Raw genomic sequence first — 21,343 nt, 5'->3', positions numbered from 1 at the left:
CTAAAAAAAGCAGCATAGACCTTACTGTTTTCTTTTATAGGTCACATTTACCAGGAAAACAATAAATAACTTTTCCCTACTTTCTTTCAGTCACAGCTATAACCCAGGGCCAAATTCCTTTGCCAAATTGCTTTCACTGGAAGTTATCTTCCCTATTCTTTGTGTTTACTCAGATTACTTGAAAGCCGATTCTCAGGCCCATGTTTATACTAGGAGTATTTAAGGAATACTGGTCTCTTCTGCCAGCAAAGTGCTCCTAGTGTGGACACAACTATATTGGCAATGCTAGAATTTGTACCAGCGTACCAAAAGCACTGCCCATGAGCAAAACAAGCTAGAATGGTGAAAACACAGCTGTGGCCAGTATAGCTGCATCTACAATAGGGGGCTTTGACAGTCAGGGTGCGCCCCTGACCAACACAGTTGTGCTGGCAGAAGTCTGTAGTGTAGACCTGGCTTCAGTCCCTTCTTATTGGCAAAGGAAAATTGTCTAACTGAATGCTGTCTCAAGGGAAATCTCCTTGTGCTTCAATACCTTCATTCTACAGAAATCCTAGTAAAAAACTGATTTCCATTAATATCCACAAATCCAAACTTTTCTCCTTCAACTAAATACGTCAGAGAGGAAGGCTTTTTCTCACACCTCTGCCTCCCAGGCAAAACTCTGCCACTGACACAAAGAAAACACATTCACGCAGCCACTCTGACTCCAACCCTGCACTGAGAGTCAGCTCCTGCTAAGGACTAAATATCCTCAGCACCCATTGTCTTCAGGATCAGGCCCAGGGGGAGAGATGATTCCCCACTCTAACAGTCTGAGCAATATAGTATTAAGCGTCTGAGTATGTTTCAGTGCTTAATTTGTGCCAGTAAGCTTGCCAGGGCTGAGCCCCGGTACCTCTAGGGCTTGGCAGTTCACAGCCCTGGCACCTCTGGGCTTGCTGCATCTGTTACGAATGTAAAAAAAATTGCTTGAGCCCAGGCACCTCTTTTGTTACAAAGTAAGAACTGGTATGTTTACATAGTGGATGTGGGTAGGGGTGATTCCTAACTCAGGTAGACGTACACATGCTAATTCCACTCAAGTTAGTCGGCTCAAAATTATAGTGTGGCCTTGGCACCTGGGCAGTGGCTCAGGCTAGCCACCTGAGTCTGTGCCCAGGGCTTTGTGGGGAATTGTGCTCAGGCAGCTAGCTGGAGTCACTGCCTGTGTTGTCATGGCCATGCTGCTATTTTTAGTGCACTAACGGGAGCAGAGCTAGAGCATGTCTGTGTATCCATGCTGGGAATTGCTCTCCCAGCTGCTGTGTAGACATACCCCAATTGGCTAAACTTTATCATATCACCACAGTTGCAGCCAACTGGCAAACCAACTGCACAAGTCTAGTAAGCCCTAGAATATTCTTTTGGATAGTGATGCAAGTTTGAGAGATACGAAGGGCTTGTCTGCCTAGGGAATTTTACTGGCACAATTATACTGAAATAATCGTATAAAATAAAAATCTCCATAAAGACAAGCCCTTACAATCTCAGTCCCAGGTTCTCCCCTGTGTCAGGGCTGCTTTGTGCATTGCCATCAGTGCAAAGCTGCCTTTAAGCCATGGCAGAATCACACCAGCATAAACTGGAAGAGATGTTTTAGTGGTTTAAAGCCACATTTGCAACCTGTTCTGCGGAGTTTTCCTAGGATCAGGATGGTTTAGGCCTTGTCCATTGATGTAGCTGCACGACTTTGGGACTGAGGTAAGCAACACTAGTTTTTTTACACCAGTGCAGTGCATCTGCATTAAAAATTTGCAGGGGTGTAGTTATATTGGTCCCAAAGCCTCCAGTGTTGACAGGGTCTGAGGCAAAAGAACAAGGTACAAAATTCAGAGGTGAAGTAAATGTTGATGCAGATTATGTGATAGTAAGTGGATGTAGTAAATGGCTTTAATTTGGTGTCTTTTTTACACACTAAAAGCCCAGTTACCCTCTCTTACAACACATGCCCGGGAGCCGCAGAGCCCGAGCGCAGCGAGGGAGGAGCCAGGAGGCGTGCGGGGGCTGGCACCCACATGCATCTCCTGCAGCCTGCAGGAACCCCTGGGGGGGGGGGGGAGGGCATGACTGCTCCCCACTAGCGGCGCTGCTGCCTTTGAAGGGCTGCTGCCCCCCCCCCCCCCGGCGCTGTGCCGGCTCCTCCATGGCTGGGGCTCGACACCCCCGCAAGCCAACACTTTTTGGCGCCCCCCCCAACCACTTGGCGCTCTAGGCGACCACCTAGTTTGCATAGTGGTTACACCATGTAAGCAGGGCTGGTGCAACTCCCATTGAAATTAGTGGGAGTTGCACCCTGTAACTGAAGGCAGAATTGGGCCCCATAGGATTAGAAAGTGTGTGCCGCTAATAGAGTTTAAGGTCATACCCCTATTAGTAGCTTTTCCTGCTGTCCTCCATTCTGACCCACTGGTGTGTATATTATACTACATTCCATCAGTTCACAGTTTCACATCTGCTTTCATCAAATTACCAGCCTGTAGTTTACACTGCCATTTTGGTGACCTCTGAATTTGGCCCTGGGAGTATTTCTGCTGCACAAGCTCTCACCATTTCAGTTTTCACAGGTCCAGTTGACTAAGGCATAATGTCCCCATAACTTATACAGATCATTAACCCAGACCCCACTAAACCTGGTGATTACCAATTTTCTTCCAAAATACTGGATCACTCATTTGTAATCTGACCAGGACGTCACTGCCTAAACACGGGTATGTTTATATCCATTACAGCTTGTGGAGGTCTGCGAAAGTTGTGAATTTGGTTTGTGTTTCTATCTAAGGCCCTGATGTACACAAAGTTAGGTCAATATAAGTCACCTTGCATCAACCTACTTGTGTACTCAAATTTGTCTCCGGCCAACATAAATATCCCATTACAGCGATGCTGTAAAATCATCTCCCTGAATGGCATAGAGACATAGTCAACTTACTGAAGTCAATCCAGTGCCAGGGTATAAACTGTGGTATAGACCTGTGTCTACCCTAACCGTCCTTCAGCAGCTGTCCCACAATGCCCCATTCCCTGCGACAGTGATTACTCTGATCATAATTATAAACTCCACTGCCCAGGGGTCACTGAGACAAGAAGTTTAGCCCCCCCCTGCCCCCCCTCACACTTTAGAGCCCTATGTGTTTTTTTTAAATGTCTTTTCCTGATTGCCCACCTTGGCAAGCACACCTAGCAGCTCACCCTTTGTTGTGTGCAACTGCCCAGTCAACCATGCCAGCAATCCAACTGGAAGCAGCAGGCTTCAACAAGGAAGTGTTCTTATTCCCTTTTTAGCATTGCCTTCCACAGAACTCCAAAATTAGGTGAAAGAGCTCACCCTAATGAAAGTCTCTTTTTCCTGCAGGCTTCTAAGTCCACTTTATTAGGGCCAAATCTTGTCCTATGCACATGAGGACTCTGTTTGGAGAAAGGCTATTAATTCAGCCAAAAGCTGGTAACCACCAGCTACCTTTATTCCCTCTTGTTGCAAAATCCAGGACATTTTGTTTGTTTATTTTAAATCTTGTCTATTTTGAACCCAGAGTCCTTTTTTACTAAATACATCCTTTTGAATAAAGCATCTCTTTGAAGCTCATTGGCTGCTTTGTTCGAGCATTGTTTCTAGCAAGTCTTAGTTCTCCCGCCACAGGATTCCCTTAAATGTACTCATTGGAGTACAGAGTAGAGCAGGGTGGGAAACAGTTTCCCATTCTTTGAAAAATTTTGAGATTGCCAATAATTTTCCAACCTGCACTGGGACAAAACTGAGATGTTTTAAAATTTGCCATGATCAGAAATCCCATCCCGGACCCGAGAAAGTTGTGTTGAAACTAATACATTTCTGCAAAAAGTTATGGGTTTCAATGAACCAGTGTTCTTGTGTTGAAAAAAACCCATTTTGTCTGAAAAATCCCTGACCAGCTCTAGTACAAGATGTATAGTCACGATGCTCCATAGGTCCACCAAATGGGGTTGAGGGAGGGTGATGTTAAGTACTCCCTCTGTACAGAGAGCTCGACATATTGACTCCAAGACATCCTCATCCTTCACTTTTTTTAGGACCTGGATTCCCTTCTGTGGAAAACTGCTGCATTGCTATTATTAATTATACTGTGGTAGTGCTAAGGAGTCCCACTCATGGACCAGGATCCCATGGTGCTAGGTGCTGTAGGAACAGAATATAAAGATGGTTCCTACCTCAGAGAGCTTATCTCTGGGCAACTAAGCTAATGACCAGATGTTTAGCTGGTGTAGTGCCATTGAAGTCAATGGCACTATACCAGTTTAGCCAGCTGGAGATCTTTTAACCCTAAATCTTCTGTTTTATGAATTGAAAAGCCATTAAAGCTATTTTGGATGTACTGGTATATCTTGCCCTTTGTCTAATTTCAGCACATAAGGGCTTCTCTGACTCTTGGTTTCAGTATGATAACACGTTTGACATTGCAATGTTCCCTTGTCTTGTGCAGTATGAAACTAATATACCAGACTTTGTGACAAGTTACCCCAGAGACCCTTTCAATTTAAAGTTCAAATCCCAGCATTTAAATGCAGGTAAGTCTTTGCTGACATGCAAACTCATTGTATGGTAGAAGTTAGCTATTGATGTGGTAACTTCAGTGGGTAGGAATAAGGCTGTGAGGTAAATGACCTTAAGGGAGGTTGAGTAGCCTCAAATGAAGCGTAAGGCACTGAATGCCAATATGTCCGGACAATTAGTATACAAATTAAAGTTTATTCCCCTAGTTAACATATGTGACCTATCTCAAGACCTGACTCATGCACATCATCTCATTGTCTCCGAATACCTCATGAGGGCAGGGTTGGGTCCTCATCCTATATCACTGGATTGGGGGAGGGGAAGTAGCATTCATGCATGAAAGTAACAGCAGATGGATAAATTGCTTCTAGACACAGGTTTACTGTTGATAGAAGTTCCTAAGTCAGCTAAATTTCACTGTTAGAGCCAGATTGTGCCTGGCCCATGTGAAAGTGTGTGGCAGTGGGAGAGGGCACAAGAGATCTTTGAATCACTTGCATGGCCTGCATAATGGACCTGTCCAGAAGGGGTGCAAGCTGACTCCCTGGAGATGGATAGCTGCAGGTGTGCTTGCCTGCATGCGGGGAAGTTCAGGGAGGAATTCCCCAGGGGCAGTGCAGCTCCACAGGCTCCTAATGCAGGGCCATAATTACATGGCACAGCTGAGGCTTAGAATTTGAGATTTGAACTCAATTATGTGCTCTTCCTTATGCAGACTCTGCCCAGAGTTTGCTTGTGCTATCTTATATTAAGCAGATGGAACATGGGAAGAGTGCTCTTATTGTAATTGCCATAGCTCTCAAGTCACATATTTCTTGTCAACAATTACACAATAGTTCTGGCCACCATATATATATACACCCTGTACAATAAAACATTAATATCATCAAACATTTACAGCAATGGGACAGGCAGGGAGTTCACAAGGGTTATGCATTTTTCACATACTCCTTTTTCTGGGAAACTCCCAAACTTCCATCTGCTTACAGCTCTCCAAACCCTAATGATCCTAGAGCTCCTGGTGATAGTGATGTAGGGTATAACTCCAGAGCCCAGTCTGCCTGTTTTATAGCTGCTAGCATGTTGTTTACTTAACTTCTTCAGTTCATGGACTTCAGCCATTGAAAGACAAGCAAAAGGACACCAAGGGGAGATTCATTACATACAAGCCTCCTGAATGCAAATGGGAATCCAGTCTAATCCTGCCAAAGAACCCTTGGCCACCAAAGTCTGCTTCATTTACGGTTAGTTGAACCCTGAGCCAAGCTCCCTGCCTCTCTGTTGGACTCCAATGGGCTTCAGATCAGGCCCTTAGAGACTTTGTGGATAGTTTTGATGCAGCTAATGAGGGCACCAGGCTGCTGGAGAGTTTAGGAGACTCAGTAGATGGATTGCTGGGTTCTCCCCTGTCCCTGGATGTAGTTTGTACCTGGTAGGGGGGTTAGGTGTGGGACTCCCACTGATCATGGTGGGAGTTGGAAGGATAAATTTCTTGGGGCTGCTTTGAAAATTAAGCCCTTAATGTTAAGAACATAAGAATGGCCATACTGGGTCAGACCAAAGGTCCATCCAGCTCAGTATCCTGTCTACTGAAAGTGGCCAATGCCAGGCGCCCCAGAGGGAGTGAACCTAACAGGTAATGATCAAGTGATCTCTCTCCTGCCATCCATCTCCACTCTCTGACAAACAGAGGCTAGAGACACCATTCCTTACCTATCCTGGCTAATAGCCATTAATGGACTTAACCTCCATGAATTTAAATTAAATTAAAGTTAAATTATACAATATGGCACATGGAAAAGGCATATACCCTTACATCTTCAAACTGCCAGGGGGACCATGTGGAAGAAAGTTCATTACTGGGGTGGGGGGAGGTGTCATATTCCCTGTGCAAGATATTGACTATTTCCGAAGGTGTGGGGGAGGGCAGAGGGGGGGGAATGATATTGGGATGGCTTACAAACATAAACCAAGCGCTTAAAGCTAAAATGTCTCTAAACATAAAAGGATCTCTGCTCCCAGTGCATGCACTCAACTCCCATTAGTGTTAATGGAGAATGTATTGAACACGGATATTGTATGGGTAGCAGATGCTCCGAGTTATGAAGTTTTCCTCTTGTGTAATGATGAGAGACATTAAATCATCTGTACCAAATCTATTTGCAGCAATAGTTTTGCTATTTAAAAGTAATACCTGTAATATTTGCACAAGCAAATAAGGTGATTGCACATACAAATGTGCCTAAATACACATTTGGATGACCTATTCCCTGATTCAGATGTGTAAGCATGTCTGAGATTCTGGTTCTTCAGCCCTCCCATCAAAGACCATAGGAGCATTCTCCTGTCCTGTGAGTCATTTAATTGCTCTAATTTATGTTTACTATTCTATTCCTAGAGACACAGAAGGCGGCGTGGTGCCCACACGGCATTCCTAGATCGTGTGGATGAAAAGCTACGTACAATATGGCAGGAGGAAGTAGGTGGTGATGTTGTACTGTTCCCTATGGTGCAAACACAGTGTCTCCTTAGGGCCACATGATGGTTGCTTGTGCAGGGGGTAGCTATGATACAATTATTTGTTTCTCAAGGAGGCAGGGAGTGCTGGTGCTGCCAAAAGCAGTCCATACCTCAGCAGGGGGCGTGGCTGGGCAGAGTGAAGGGAGGTTAAACACAATAAATACAAACTCCCCCTTGGGAATGGAGAGGAGAGCTGCAGAAATCCTCAGGTGTTCGCTTTAGAATGTGGGATGTGCTCAGACCGGGACTGATACCGATAGTTACGATCTCAACCCTCTGCACAATGGCAGAGGAAGGGAACAACAAGGGTCACTGGTGACTGAGCTCCCGATAATGCCCTGGGAGAATTTGAAGTGCCGTGAAAGATGATATGTCTGTTGCTGTCCTACACAGGCATGATGTCTCCATCCATTAACATGCAGGCAGTGCACCTCCTCCCCTCTTGCAGCGGCTCTCAGATCCATAACTGTGTGGTTAAAAAGCAGAGCTGGGTGACCTGCTGATTAAAGCAGGAGATGTATGATGAGTCACTCTTTTTCAGATGCAGAGTCATCTTCTGCCAAATTGCATTGTTATATTTCTCGCCAGAATATGATTCAGAAGAGCTGCTCTTGTTGACTAGAGAGCTGCTGAAATGAGCTTTGCTTACATACGTGCATTCCAAACTGACAATGAGACTCAAATCCAAAACCACTGCCAGGCACTTCTTTAAATAGAGGGCACCTTTCTAGGGAAAGTTTAGTATTTTTATCTGATGTTGATTTTTGTGATTAGCTCAATTTAAATTCTTTTTTACTCTGTATTTGGGGTGGAAATTCACCCCAATGCTGGGGGCCTGCAAAGCCCACATCCCATTTATGCCCTTAACAAGAGTCTTACATAGTGCATAAAGCCTTATCCTATCCCGCTGGACAGAAGTGAATTTCACCCTGGTGTACTAGCCTTCCCATATTTGCCCTTGCAATCTTCTAAAGCCAGAGCCACTCTAACCTGGTGCTGTGCTGAATAAAGTGTCAGAAATGTTGGTGGAAGTTATCCTGCTAATGCTGTTCCCTGCAGTCTCAGTGCTTCATTGATTCTCTGAAGTGCCCAAATGGCAGCCCGTGTGCTTAGCTCCATGTTCATTTTTGTCCTGATCAGTTAGGGCAGCAACATAGCACTTAAAAAGAAAAATCTATCTCCTGAGATATTTCTCCTAGCACGCCTCTCCTGCTGTGTTCCCATTCTGCGGATCTTTTATGAGTCCTCTCCAGGTTGTTTTCAAGCCACCTCTGTCCAACTGGTAGGTCCCCCGGGAGGAACAGAACATTCCAACAAATACTTTGAATGCAATGCCTTGGTGTTCCCACATAACTGTGATCACTAACATTTCAAAAGCAAATGTTTGATCTTTCAGCAGGTGCAATCATGGAATCATAGAAATGTTGGACTGGAAGGGACCTCAGTAGGTCCTCTAGTCCAGTCCCCTGCACTGAAGCTGGACTAAGTATTATCTAGAACATCCCTGACGAGGTGTTTGGTTTACCTGCCCTTAAGAACCTCCAATGACGTGGATTCCACAACCTCCTTACGTAATTAGTTTCAGTGCTTAACTACCCTGACGGGAAGCTTTTTCCTAATGTCTAACCTACATCTCTCTTGCTGCAATTTAAGCCCGTTATTTCTTGCCCTGTCCTCAGTGGATAGGGAGAACAATTTATTAACCTCTTTATAACAGGCTTTTATGTACTTGAAACATGCCCTGTCTCAGTTTTCACTTCTCCAGATTAAACAAAGCCATTTGTTTCACCTTTTCCTCATTGGTCATGTTTTCTAGACCTTTAATCATTTTTGTTGCTCTCCTCTGAATGTTCTCCAATTTATCCACATTTTTCCCAAAGCATGGTGCCCAGAACTGGACACAGTACTCCAGTTGAGGCCTAATCAATGATGAGTAGAGTGGAAGAATTACTTCTTGTGCCTTTATTACTACACTCTTGCTAAAACAGCCCAGGATGATGTTCGCTTTCTTTGCAACAGTGTTACATTGTTGACTCATATTTAGTTTGTGATGCACTACAAAACTTAGATGCTTTTCTCCTTTCTAGGCAGTCACTTCTCACTTTTTATTTGTGTGTTTGATTATTCTTTCCTACATTCAGTACTTTGCATTTTGCCTTATTGAATTTCATCCAAGTTATAGCAGATCAGTTTCTCCAGTTTGTCAAAATCATTTTGAATTCTAATCCTGTCCTCCAAAGCACTTACAACCCCTCCCAGCTTGGTATTATCCACAAACTTTATAAGTGTACTCTCCATGCCATTTGTCATAAATATAAAGGGAAGGGTAAACACCTTTAAATCCCTCCTGGCCAGAGGAAAAACCCTTTCACCTGTAAAGGGTTAAGAAGCTAAGACAACCTCGCTGGCACCTGACCAAAATGACCAATGAGGAGACAAGATACTTTCAAAGCTGGGGGGGGAAGGGAGAAATAAAGGGTTCTCTCTGTCTGTGTTGTCTTTTGCCGGGACCAGAGCAGGAATGCAGGTCAGAACTCCTGTAAAGGGCTAATAAGCAATCTAGTTAGATATGCGTTAAATTCTGTTTTGTTTAAATGGCCGATAAAATAAGTTGTGCTGAATGGAATGTATATTCCTGTTTTTGTGTCTTTTTGTAACTTAAGGTTTTGCCTAGAGGGATTCTCTATGTTTTGAATCTGATTACCCTGTAAGGTATTTACCATCCTGATTTTACAGAGGTGATTCTTTTACTTTTTCTTTAATTAAAATTCTTCTTTTTCATTGTTCTTAAGATCCAAGGGTTTGGGTCTGTGTTCACCTATGCAAATTGGTGAGGATTTTTATCAAGCCTTCCCCAGGAAAGGGAGTGTAGGGCTTGGGGGGATTTTGGGGGAAAAGACGTTTCCAAGCGGGCTTTCCGTGTTATTTTTGTTAGACACTTGATGGTGGCAGCAATAAGGTCCAGGGACAAAAGGTAAAATAGTTTGTACCTTGGGGAAGTTTTAACCCAAGCTGGTAAAAATAAGCTTGGGGGGGGGGTTTCATGCAGGTCCCTACATCTGTACCCTAGAGTTCAGAGTGGGGAAGGAACCTTGACACCATTATCCAAATCATTTTTGAAGATATTGAATAGAACCAGATCCATGGCAGATTCCTGCAGGACCCAACTCAATATGCCTTCCAGTTTGAACCAGTGATAGCTACTCTCTGGTGTGGTTTTCCAAGCAGTTGTGCACCCACCTCTTAGTAGGTTCATATAGGCTATATTTCCGTAGTTTGCTTATGCTAAGATCATGTTAGACAGTATCAAAAGCCTGACTAAAGTCGAGATATATCACATCTACTCTTTTTTCCCATCCTCCACAAGGTTTGTTACCCTGTCAAAGAAGGATATTAGGTTGGTTTGACATAATATGCTCTTGACAAATACATGTTGACTGTTACTTATCTTAATGTCTTCTAGGTGCTTACAAATTGATTGTTTGATTATTTGCTGCATTATCTATTGCTCCATATTTGTGCCAAAGGTACCTAAGTCAAGCTGACTGGTCTACGATTCTCAAGTTGTCCTTATTTTCCTTTTTATAGATCAATCCTTTGTAAATATTCTGTTCACACTTCGCTTTCAATTCCATGGGGTCTATTAAAAACCCACTGCAGCCTGATATTGTAGATTGCACTAAAGGAGAATGTCTTAATTTCACAGGCATGCGAGCCCAAATAGCAGGAAGAGGAAAAAGCAATGCAGTGGAAGTTCTCTAGCAGGACCCAAGTCAATGCACCAAGTCCAGCTCTGTGAAATGTATAAACCTCATCAAATCCTGTGAAAGATACTACTGGTGCTTCGCTGCATTTCTTGTATGTCCTCTTGTGTCAGATGTCAAATCTTTGAGAACTCCAACCTGGAATAACTAATGAGGGCCACATCCTGAGCTGTTGTAAATTGGCATAGATATTCCAGATCCTCAGTCAATGGAGCTATCTTTAACACAATGCAGCAAGCATAACTTTACATTTATACCGGTATAAAATGGAAACCCTAAATCTACTAGAGTTTTGCTAAGTTTTGTGTCTTATGATCTCTATAACTGAACAAGGGAACTCTCTCCCTTATGGAGTTTTTATTCCTGAAGGAACGAAGTGGTAACTATGACTTTCTCATCCCTAAGAATGTCTTTTTATTTTTCTTTCTCCTTCCTGCCCCTCAGTTTCTTCCCCTTCTCACTAACCCACATTCCCCTCATATTTACTTCCCCCACTTTCCCAGAAAATCCACTCCCTCTTCTCTCTATCTAGACTTCCCCTTTTTTATTTCCTCTCCGAGTTATTCTCCTTTTTCTCCATCATTTTATATGAAGGAAGGGAAGAGTGAAAGGGGATGAAGCAAGAGAGTACCACATTTCTTCTTGGTCTCTGCTTAATGGCACTCAGTAGATTCACAGTCTACAGTTTATTCTCCTGAGGGCTGTAATACTTTAGTCTAAGCCTGAATGTTGGGTTTAGTGTGTGGGTGATGGGTGGTGTTGGTAGTCTGTGATTCACAGGAGGTCAGACTAGATGGTCTGGCCTTAAGCTCTTTGACTGTCTCTTTGATTCCTGATGAGAGCCAGAATGCCTAGTGGTAACTTATCTTCTGCAGCCCTCTCCCAAGCGAAGAGCTTGGGAACAATGCCCTGTCCCAGTGTGATTCCACAATCCCTTCCTCTCCTCCCTCACTGAGAGAGTGGAAGTTTTGGCACCGACTCCAATGGGAGCAGAATCAAGCCATGAGAATTGGATACTGTGAGGGGGATTCAATTCTCGTTGAAGCTGGTGATCAGCACCTCAGAGGGTCAGGCTCTTCGACTGGGAATTTCTGAGGGCCGGGGCTTGTCTTTTAAAAAGACTTTAAGGCCCCAGAAGTACAATTGCAGCAATCTATAAATAACACTGTGTGACAATATCCATTTGTCACATACCCCACTTGAAATACTCTGGTGGCAGTGGTGTGTGGTGGGGAATGTTGTAATATTTGAAGATTTGTGAGTTAGGTAAAATACTTAAAAAAAAAAAAAAAAAAGCAAAGTGACCTAGATGGATTCCACTGGGGTTCCAGCTGAAAAATTCTATCTTCTCTTTTAAACCAGCTATCACAGTTCAGGGCAACTGCACCTGTATTCCCTCTCTGCATTCAGCAAGGACACACGCCCTAGGCAGTCAGGTCTTCAGCTGCCATCTCTCTTGGGTAGAGAGCCACATCTCTGCCTCCTGAATGGGGTTTCTCCAGGCTGCATAATTCCCTACCTACAGTGTGATATCTCCAGCAAGACAGACTGCCTAAGCAGCCAGTGTCTGTGCTTTGCTTACTCTTTGAAGGCTGATGAACAGCGTAATTGCCCACAGTTACAAGTTAGCACACAGCTCTTTCTAAGCATATATTGTTAAGGTGAAACCATTCTGCAGAAAACATATTAAAACAATCAAGAACGTACACATTTGCTAACAGGGTTACCAGAGATCATCCCAACTCCAACAAGGGCTCTGGTCCGTGATCAGACATTCAGACCCCACCAAGGGGTTTTCCTGTGGTCCAAGTTCATGACAGCTGTTAGCTCAGAAGCAGCACCACTATGAATCTGAGAATCCCCTCATGAATTTTGAGGGTCCCTCCTTTATACAGTTTGGGCCTCTGATCTTGTCTTCATGTAACAGGTGATCAGCAGACAGGTCCTCTTCTCAGGATGAAGCTTAAAAAGGCTGAGGACACTCTCTGAAATAGTCTTATGAAGCTCTTAACACTTCCCAGGGTTTACAATGGATATGTATTCCTCCTAGAGATGTTACATACAATCCTACAATAATACATCAACATTTTCATTTTTAGTACAGTGAACTTCTAAAGTACTTAAATATAATTCAACAAGGTTTGTCCAGGATATTTCAGGAAATTGCCATATCTGTCACAATGGGCTTTGCATCCGACTATTGCCCTCAACTCAGAAATAGACTAAAGTCACAAGTAATATATGTAGTATGATACACACCAATGGTGATTTAGTATGAGAAAACTGCATTCTGGATTGAATTTCACTTTCAGGCTGATGGCAATGCACATGCTGCTTTGAAAGACGGACACCCTAATTTAACTCTCACCAGTGATACTCCCCTGTGCAATGATCTCATAGCTCTGCATGTACTGCTTTCTCATTAAGTGTCTCCCCAATACTTCCCAGAGGCAGAAGTGTGTATTAAATGACCTTTTACATATTAAACAGCAACATCTGCCTTCAGGTAATACTGGGCAGGGAGCAAATTCATTACATCTCCAGACCCTTGTCTGGTTTGAAATGTGGAGTTCACTGTTTAACTTTCAAGGGCTGAATCTGGACCCAGAATGAACCATATTCCAGGCATGTTTGGGATTTTTCTTCTTCTCTGTGTGCTGAATAGGCACAATGCCATTCTTTTTTCTTTTTTTTTTTTTATACTTGCTTTGTACCGTTCTTACACAGCACTACAAGGCCTTGATAAAAACTGAGTCAGGACATCAGGATTTGACTTTATGCTTCTATACACAACAATAAAACTTAGCACTCGTATACCACTTGGCAAATGTGATGTGAGCCTTCTTAAACCCCGTGAACTAAGAAAATAATACATAGTAATTGTGGTGTGCCTAGCATTCTTCCAGCACTAATTTACAACAATAATTTACAGACGAGAAAACAGGCACAGAGACATTAAATGACTTGCCCATAGTCACAGAAAAAAATCCATTTCACATCTTAAATTAAGAAAGTTCTTGGTTGTCAGGGTTGTGCTCAGTCCATTAAACCATAAGAACGGCCACACTGGGTCAGACCAATGGTTCATCTAGCCCAGTATCCTGTCTTCCAACAGTGGCCAATGCCAGGTGCTTCAGAGGGAATGAACAGAACAGGTAAACATCCAAGTGATCCATTTCCTGTCTCCCATTCCCAGCTTCTGGCAAACCATAGTACTCTTTCTTAAAATATACCTTTTAACAGATCCCCTAAGAAATAAGGCTCAAAATCTCAGCCTATCTCCATTGCACTCCTTTGGAAAAATCCAGCTCAAATCCTTTTCTTGCTTTGATGGAAGTATTACAATATGCAAAAGAAGGAGTGGAAGAACCTGTTTCTATTAAGAACTCACTGGAAAAAAGATATAGAACTCACACAACTTTCTGTCCCCCCCTCCCCCACCCCGCATTCCAACACCAGCACTGCTATGCAATAACTCTGAGCTTGATGTGCGCTCTGCATGTTTACAGGCCAGTAAACATGCCAAACCTCCCATCTAGTATCCAAATTTTCATATCAATATGACCAGAATTAATGGTTTTAGAAATGGAGTTGACGTTACCATGTCCAGGTGTCCATCCATAAACACATTTAACTCTGCAGGATTCATCAGTATACTACAATCATTCGATCTGGTGATGTGAGATTGGTATGATACAACATACTACCCAAACACTCTGGTGCTAATTGGAAAGAGCCTTCCACAATTACAATTGGCAAAGTGCACATAGAAGAATGTGCTGCACTCACTGTTCAACAAAATGAGAAAAAGGCATGATTTTTATAAGGTTTTCACTGCTGCTTTCTGATATACACACAGGAAAACCACTCACATACACAAAGAACTGTGTCTGCTGTTAGGGCTTCTCTCCAGTTACCGGAGGATCGACGTGCGATGATTGATCCACCAGGGGTTGATTTAGCGGGTCTTAGACCCACTAAATCAACGACCGATCACTCTCCTGTCAACTGAGGGCTGGTCTACACTACAGGGCTAAGTCAACCTAAGTTATGCAACTCCAGCTTAGGTTGACTTATTGCGGCATCTACACCGTGCTTAATCGATGGGAGAAATTCTCCCATCAACTTACCTTATGCTTCTCGTTCCGGTGGAGTTGACGGGAGAGCGATCAGTGGTTGATTTAATGGGTCTTCACTAGACCCGCTAAATCGACTCCCGGTGGATCAATCGCCACACGTCGATCCCCCGGTGGAGACAAGCCCTAGAACAGTCACTTTGTCTTTGTATTCTAGGTCTGAATCCACTCAGAACACAAAAGATCCTGTGATTCCATCTCAAAGATTTTTGCCACTCAAACTGACCTCTATCTCCACTGACATGCTTTACAAAGCCTTTAAATCTCAAAGAAAGTGCAGTATGTTTTGTGTAGTAAGCACTGGCTAGAGCGTGTTGTTCTTATGCCTCAACAATCATTGGTGCTGGAGATTCTAGCAAAATCTTTTAATCCTTTTTACTTTTTCACTCTCACTGAGCAATGCATTTTAAATCTTGCTGACAGCTATGCCCATTCTGGGATAGCTGCAGTGCAAACACCACTTTGCACAGTGTAGGAAGAACAGTCAATACCACTACTGTAAATCTCTTTGGAAATATAAGGTCTGATCCAAAGCCCATTGTGGTCAATGACTGTCTTTCCATTGACTTCAGTGAGCTGTGGATTAGGCCCAGAGAGAATGAATTTACTCCTTTGTTTTGTTTGGGACAGTACTAGTATTATCCACATGGCATAAATCTGAGGTGGATTGCATTTTCTGGTATTTTTACACAGTACTTTTATACAAACTTCTGTAGCCTCATTATACATGTATGTAGAACAAATCTGAGAACTCTGGTTTGGGTCCTTTTAAAAGATTGAAGAACAGTAACTTCCATACACGCACATAAATTAATGTTATATGGTATGATCTGAAACATGCCCTGAAATCAGAGTGCTGAACACGAGTATGGGCAAATCTGCCTTCCAAGAAAACTTGCTATTTAAAAGGAAAGATCAGCAGGCTCATGATCTATTACTGATACTTGACAATTAGATAGTCATTTTTTCTATAGATCTTAATGTACTTCACAGATCTTTAATAACTCCATTCTAGAGACAGGAAAACTCAGGAGGTCAGATTTGAAGGCCTCAGTTCAGGAAAACATCCCTATTAGGACAGTCCTTAAGCACATGCTTAAAGTAAAGCATGTGCTTAAATGCTGTCCTAATCAGGTCTGGACTTAAGCATGTGTTTAAATACTTTCTTGAAGTGAGGCATACGGCCCAGATCCTCAAAGATATTAGGCGCCTAGCTTCCATTGAATTCAATGGGAGCTAGGTGCCTAAATATCTTTGAGGATCTAGATGTAAGTGACTTGTCCAATATATCACAGCATGTTGGTGTCAGGGTCTAGTTTAGAACCCAAGTGTCCTGACTTACAGCTCATGTTTGATCCAGTTTAACTATTAGAGTAATTTTATTGTTTGTACAGTATCAGTTTTCATATATAACTGACATCTAGGATCACTTGAAAGAAATTTGCATACTCACCACCCATCTCAGTCATTTGATGTTTAAAAATCAAAACACATGTAAAATTCTGTTTTCTCTATTGCTAACTACCAACATCAGTTTGTTTGTTTTTTTAACTATTGTGTATTGGTTTTTGTCTGGCCCGTGCTGGAGGACATGCTGGCTGATCTCTCGAGATTGTATCTCTGTCCTAATACAGGAGAAGTGACATCCTGTGTACCAGTCTTGGGCATGGCTAAGGTTGCAGTCTTCCCTTGTTATACCAATAAATTAAAAACCAGCAGGATCTTATTAAAGGGAAAAAGGCAAAATACCACATTTATTGTGAATACAGAAAGAATCATAGTGAACAGTTAGTTACAGCTATAACATTCCATTCAATCTCATATTTATTCACACATTCATTCACACACACACACTCTCACACACACACACACACAGGTTCTGCAAGGTTGTTATCATAGTAAGCAGTTAGTTATAGCTATAACATTCCATTCAATCTCATATTTATTCACACATTCATTCATACACACACACAGGTTCTGCAAGGTTGTTATCATAGTTACCAGCCTTAGAGTTGCTCGTGCCAAGCCACTGGCCAGGTGGCCTGGACATGAGGAGGGAGCAGGGCCTTGTCAGATGCTCATCTGATGCTCCTGGAAGTTGGTTTGCAGAATCAGACCCCAAAGTTCTCACTTTTTAGAGTCTATTTTTATAGGAATTTCTTCCTATGCCAGTCTATGGGAATTGCTTCATCATGCTGTTGCTGAATCAATCAGCAGATAGCACATTCCTGATGGCTCCAAGATGTTATCTTGTTCTTTGGTTCTCCCATTCTTGAGGCTGTTGGGTGGATTCCAGTCTGCCCTCCGGGGGTCCTCTGGTTATTTCCACTTGACGCCTTCTTCAGCCGATGGACACTGGATTCTTAGGCTGGCACCTCCCTGATCATTCAGTTATTATCCACACCAAGCATCCATCCACATACATCCTCTATCTCTATTTTAATCACAATTGTTAATACAACAAAAGGGCGGGGAGTCTCTGGGTGCTGGTTCTGTTTAGGGTATTGCTTTGGGTCTCTCTCTCTCTGTGAATTGCTTTGAGAACAGACTCTGTCTTAGAATGTACTAACGCAATTAGCAGCTTGCAAGTTTCACACATAGAGGGAGAGAAACAGTACCAAAAACCAAGAGACCTCTTAATTAGTAATACCCTGGAATTTAAACTATGGGGAATCAAACTCATTTGTGATTTTAATACAGAACTTCTTTAATATGATCCAACACCCTCTTGAACGGTGCCAGGAAAGGACATGGGAGAATCATTTTGAGCACAGTGGCCCAGAGCCTCAAAAGCATTTGTGTCTCCCATTTATTTCAATGGGAGTTACATACCTAAATACTTTTGAGGATCTGAGTTAGACTAACCACCTGACAGTTCAAGAAGCCACCATTGTTTTTCCTGAGGGCCTAATTTGCCAAAATTTTCAATGCTGGTGCACAGTTTATTGCAGATTTTCTTGGGCAGAGGATCAATGTGGCATGGACCAAATCAGCATTTCCTCTGAGCAAATAATATTGTAATAGTGAATGCTTTGTTGTTGTCAGTCACTACTCTAGAATAGAAAATGCCATTTGTGTCTCTCTGTGTTGTACACTATTGTTGCTGGTGTTTTCTTAACAGTTAACTTGTATCACACACAAGTATGCCAGATGCTTCCTGTAAAACAGGAAGGGAGATCCCTGCCTCAAAGAGCTTACTGTAAGAGGCCCACTCCTGCACTGAGAACCACACAAGCATGTCGGGGCAGAGCTCAAGGCAGGGTTGGGGCCTAAAGAAGAAATGCCTTGGGCCTGCGCCTCCTTTCACTTACACAAGTTTTACACTCTGTAACTACATGGACTTCAGTGGTGCTACTTACCAACGATGAGAACCAGGTCTTTTATTAAGACCCTCATCCCTAGAGCAGCCAGTAGGTACTGGAAATACTCTTGCTGAATTTTACATATCTACATTGCAGAGGAGGACCTGTGCTGCACTCACTTGATGCACAAAGATTTATAAACAGAGAAGTGCTGGGTTTCTTACAAAAAGACTGATTCTTAGTTGGAAAAATATGACAAGGAAACGTCTGTCATGTAGATTGTACTAAAATTGTACTCAGTCCAAGGCATTTTGGTGTGTGTTCTCATTCTCTTTTGTTAACTGATCATTTTTTACTTTCTAAATGAAAATTGCAGCAGTTTCTTTTCAGTTTGTATCCTTGTTTAGCTCAAGAGAATTGTATCTGAGCAGTGGTTTTATACTCTGTTTCCTTCTTTGCAAACAGTTAGGAACACAACAATCCCATGGCACACAGTGGAAAGTTAAATCACAATGCAGTAAACAGATTCTGGTGCATATTTTTCCAATGAGGAAAAGTCCCTTCTGTTGCCAGTTACGTACCTTTGGAAGAAAGACCACTGTTAATAGTCAAGCATAATTAGAACTAGACAAAGCCAAAGAATATAACAGAGATTCTTTTTTTCAATTAAGGAATATTCTGAGCTAGTGAAGGAGACTATGTAAAAGGAAAAATAGTGGTGTGATTTATCCTAAACTACCAGGATGATATGTACACTGTCCATTGATCACTTCTGGAGCATCTGGCTGATATGTAATACATAAAATATGAGGCTAGATACATGTCTGGACAGTGGGAGAGGGGATTGTGCAATAATTTGTGATTCCATTAACTCCTTGCATTACAGTCAGTGGAAGAATTTCCATAGAATTCAATAAGAATTGGATCAGGCCCTAGTGCAGGGGTGGGCAAACTTTTTGACCCGAGGGCCACATTGGGGTTGCAAAACTGTATGGAGGGCTGGGTAGGGAAGGCTATGCCTCCCCAAACAGCCTGGCCCCTGCCCCCTATCTGCCCCCTCCCACTTCCTGCACTTGACTGCCCCCCAAGAACCTCCCACCCATCCAACCCCCTCCCCCCCTGCTCCTTGTGCCTGACCGCCCCCTCCCTGGACCCCGCACCTCTAACCTCCACACCTAGGACCCCACCTCCTATCCAACCCCCACTGCTCCCTATCCCCTGACTGCCCTGACCCCTATCCACATTCCCGCCCCCTGACAGGCCCCCCGGGACTCCCACATCCTATCCAACCCCCCCCCGTTCCGCATCCCCGACCACCACCCCAGAACCTCCACCTCATCCAACCGCCCCCTGACAGGCCCCCCCGGACTCCCACACTTATCTAACTGCTCCCTGTCCCCTGACTGCCCCCGGGACCCCCGGCCCCCTGACCCTGCCGCTCAGAGCAGCATGTCTGGTAGCTGCGCCGCCCGGACGGAGCCACACATGCTGCCGCACTGCCCTGCAGGAGTGTGCAGCCCTGCCACCCAGAGTGCTGCCCGTGTGGCAGCGTAGCTGCAGGGCAGGGGGGACAGCAGGGGAGGGGCCGGGGGCTAGCCTCCCTGGCGGGGAGCTCAAGGGCCAGGCAGGATGGTCCCACGGGATGGATGTGGCCCGCGGGCCGTAGTTTTCCCACCTCTGCCCTAGTGCATTAGCTGCATGACTTGGGCCTGGGACACAATCCATCCTCATGCTATTGTGTTGTGGTTTAAGTATTATACAAAAATACTAACGCATGTATTTATTGAATTTGTTGGGCTCCTATTTTTATCACCTATTATCATTATCATTTTCCCTGAGTGTACCAGAGCATCTGGGCCCTGTAACAGTGGGAACCACTAATCCCACTGTTAGTGGGTATTTGGCTCTTTAAGGCGGAGGAGTCCTGGGAAATGTAGTCCTAGGGAAGTCAGTAACATCTGCCACTCTGTGAAAAGCAAGCATGGAGCTCAGTTTAAAAGTGGTTTGGTTGGAGGTAAAATTTAGGATTGGTTGCTTTGCAGGGCCTAGGCAGGAGGGCTTGAGGAATGGAGCCTGGAAGGCCCTGGGGGGCTAAAAGATAGGATGTAGAAAGACTCCTGGAATGGATGATGAGAAAAGAAAAAGTCCCTGAAAGGAGAATGCAGAGTGTGTTCAGGCATGAGCTGACACTTGCATTCACTTAGTGACCAGGCACAGGGCCTCTGGTGAGGGTGAGAGGAAGTCCCTCTTATCTATCTCTGAACAAACAGGGCAAATGAGCTGCTGAGCTAGGGAAAGGAGCTATGGGTACTATTCAGGGTGGAGAGGGGCTAAATAGACTATTGTAGCCTGGAGAAGGCACAAAGAGGAGCTGCAACCTGAGGAGGATGCACCTGGTGACGACAGGAGTAAAGAACTACTGATGGCTGGGAGGCTGTTTGATGATGTTGGGCTTCTACTTAACTCTAGAAGGGACTGACACTTTGGGCTTTTCACCAGAGACCTAAAAGCCTGTGGAAGACTGAAAATGGGGGAAATGAGGTGCAGGTATGTGATGGTTACTGTAGAGGTAAGTCCCTTGCTTACAGCCACAAATGATTAATGCTGGTGCCTAGGTACATTGGTAGTTGGGAAGGGTGCGTTTATATCGCTGGAAAAGCCTTCACATCAGGGCTGTGCCCAGGAAAGCAGGGACCACTCAAGCAGGTATGTCCTTGTGTTAATTAAGCATTCTGATATTTGTACCTGCTGGCTGGTTATCAGCATACAAGGTGAAATAGACAGGGAACAGTCAGAACAAAGGAGTTTGCTGAAAAGACAATTAATGCTCCAGAGGGTTTGTCTTTGGTACAAAATTAGCTTGTGTTAGCATATTAGCTTAAGGAAATGTATCCACTAACACAGAGGGGGGCAAACTATGGCCCGTGGGCCACATCCGGCCCGCAGGACCCTTCCCTCTGGCCCCCAAGCTCCTGCCAGTGAGCGGGGTCAGGACTGGCTTGCGGAGGAGCCAGCCCAACTCCCCGGCAGCATGGTGAGCGGGGCGGAGGC

The 21,343-nt window shown here is 43.9% G+C and overlaps 1 protein-coding gene across 5 annotated transcripts in view; it reads left to right on the top strand.

Annotated features, from left to right (window-relative positions):
• Positions 1 to 21,089, top strand: part of C2H7orf78 (chromosome 2 C7orf78 homolog) — a 28,755-nt gene extending 7,666 nt beyond the window's left edge. For 2 of the 5 annotated variants that reach the window (XM_074945838.1, XM_074945839.1), the window contains exons 3-6: positions 4,500 to 4,584; positions 5,675 to 5,814; positions 6,969 to 7,049; positions 20,762 to 21,089. In XM_074945838.1, coding sequence (XP_074801939.1) covers positions 4,500 to 4,584; positions 5,675 to 5,814; positions 6,969 to 7,049; positions 20,762 to 20,890 — 435 coding nt within the window. In that variant the 3' untranslated portion in view covers positions 20,891 to 21,089. Of the gene's footprint in view, positions 1 to 4,499; positions 4,585 to 5,674; positions 5,815 to 6,968; positions 8,346 to 8,486; positions 9,610 to 10,796; positions 13,975 to 20,761 lie in introns of those variants that run through there. The other 3 variants (XM_074945842.1, XM_074945840.1, XM_074945841.1) reach the window with 3 other exon arrangements.
• The last annotated feature ends 254 nt before the right edge of the window (positions 21,090 to 21,343 follow it).

Source organism: Natator depressus, chromosome 2 (assembly GCF_965152275.1).
Source record: "Natator depressus isolate rNatDep1 chromosome 2, rNatDep2.hap1, whole genome shotgun sequence".
NCBI classification, from domain to species: domain Eukaryota; kingdom Metazoa; phylum Chordata; order Testudines; family Cheloniidae; genus Natator; species Natator depressus.
Note: the sequence above shows the minus strand (reverse complement) of the source record. Positions and strands in the feature narration are given on the sequence as shown.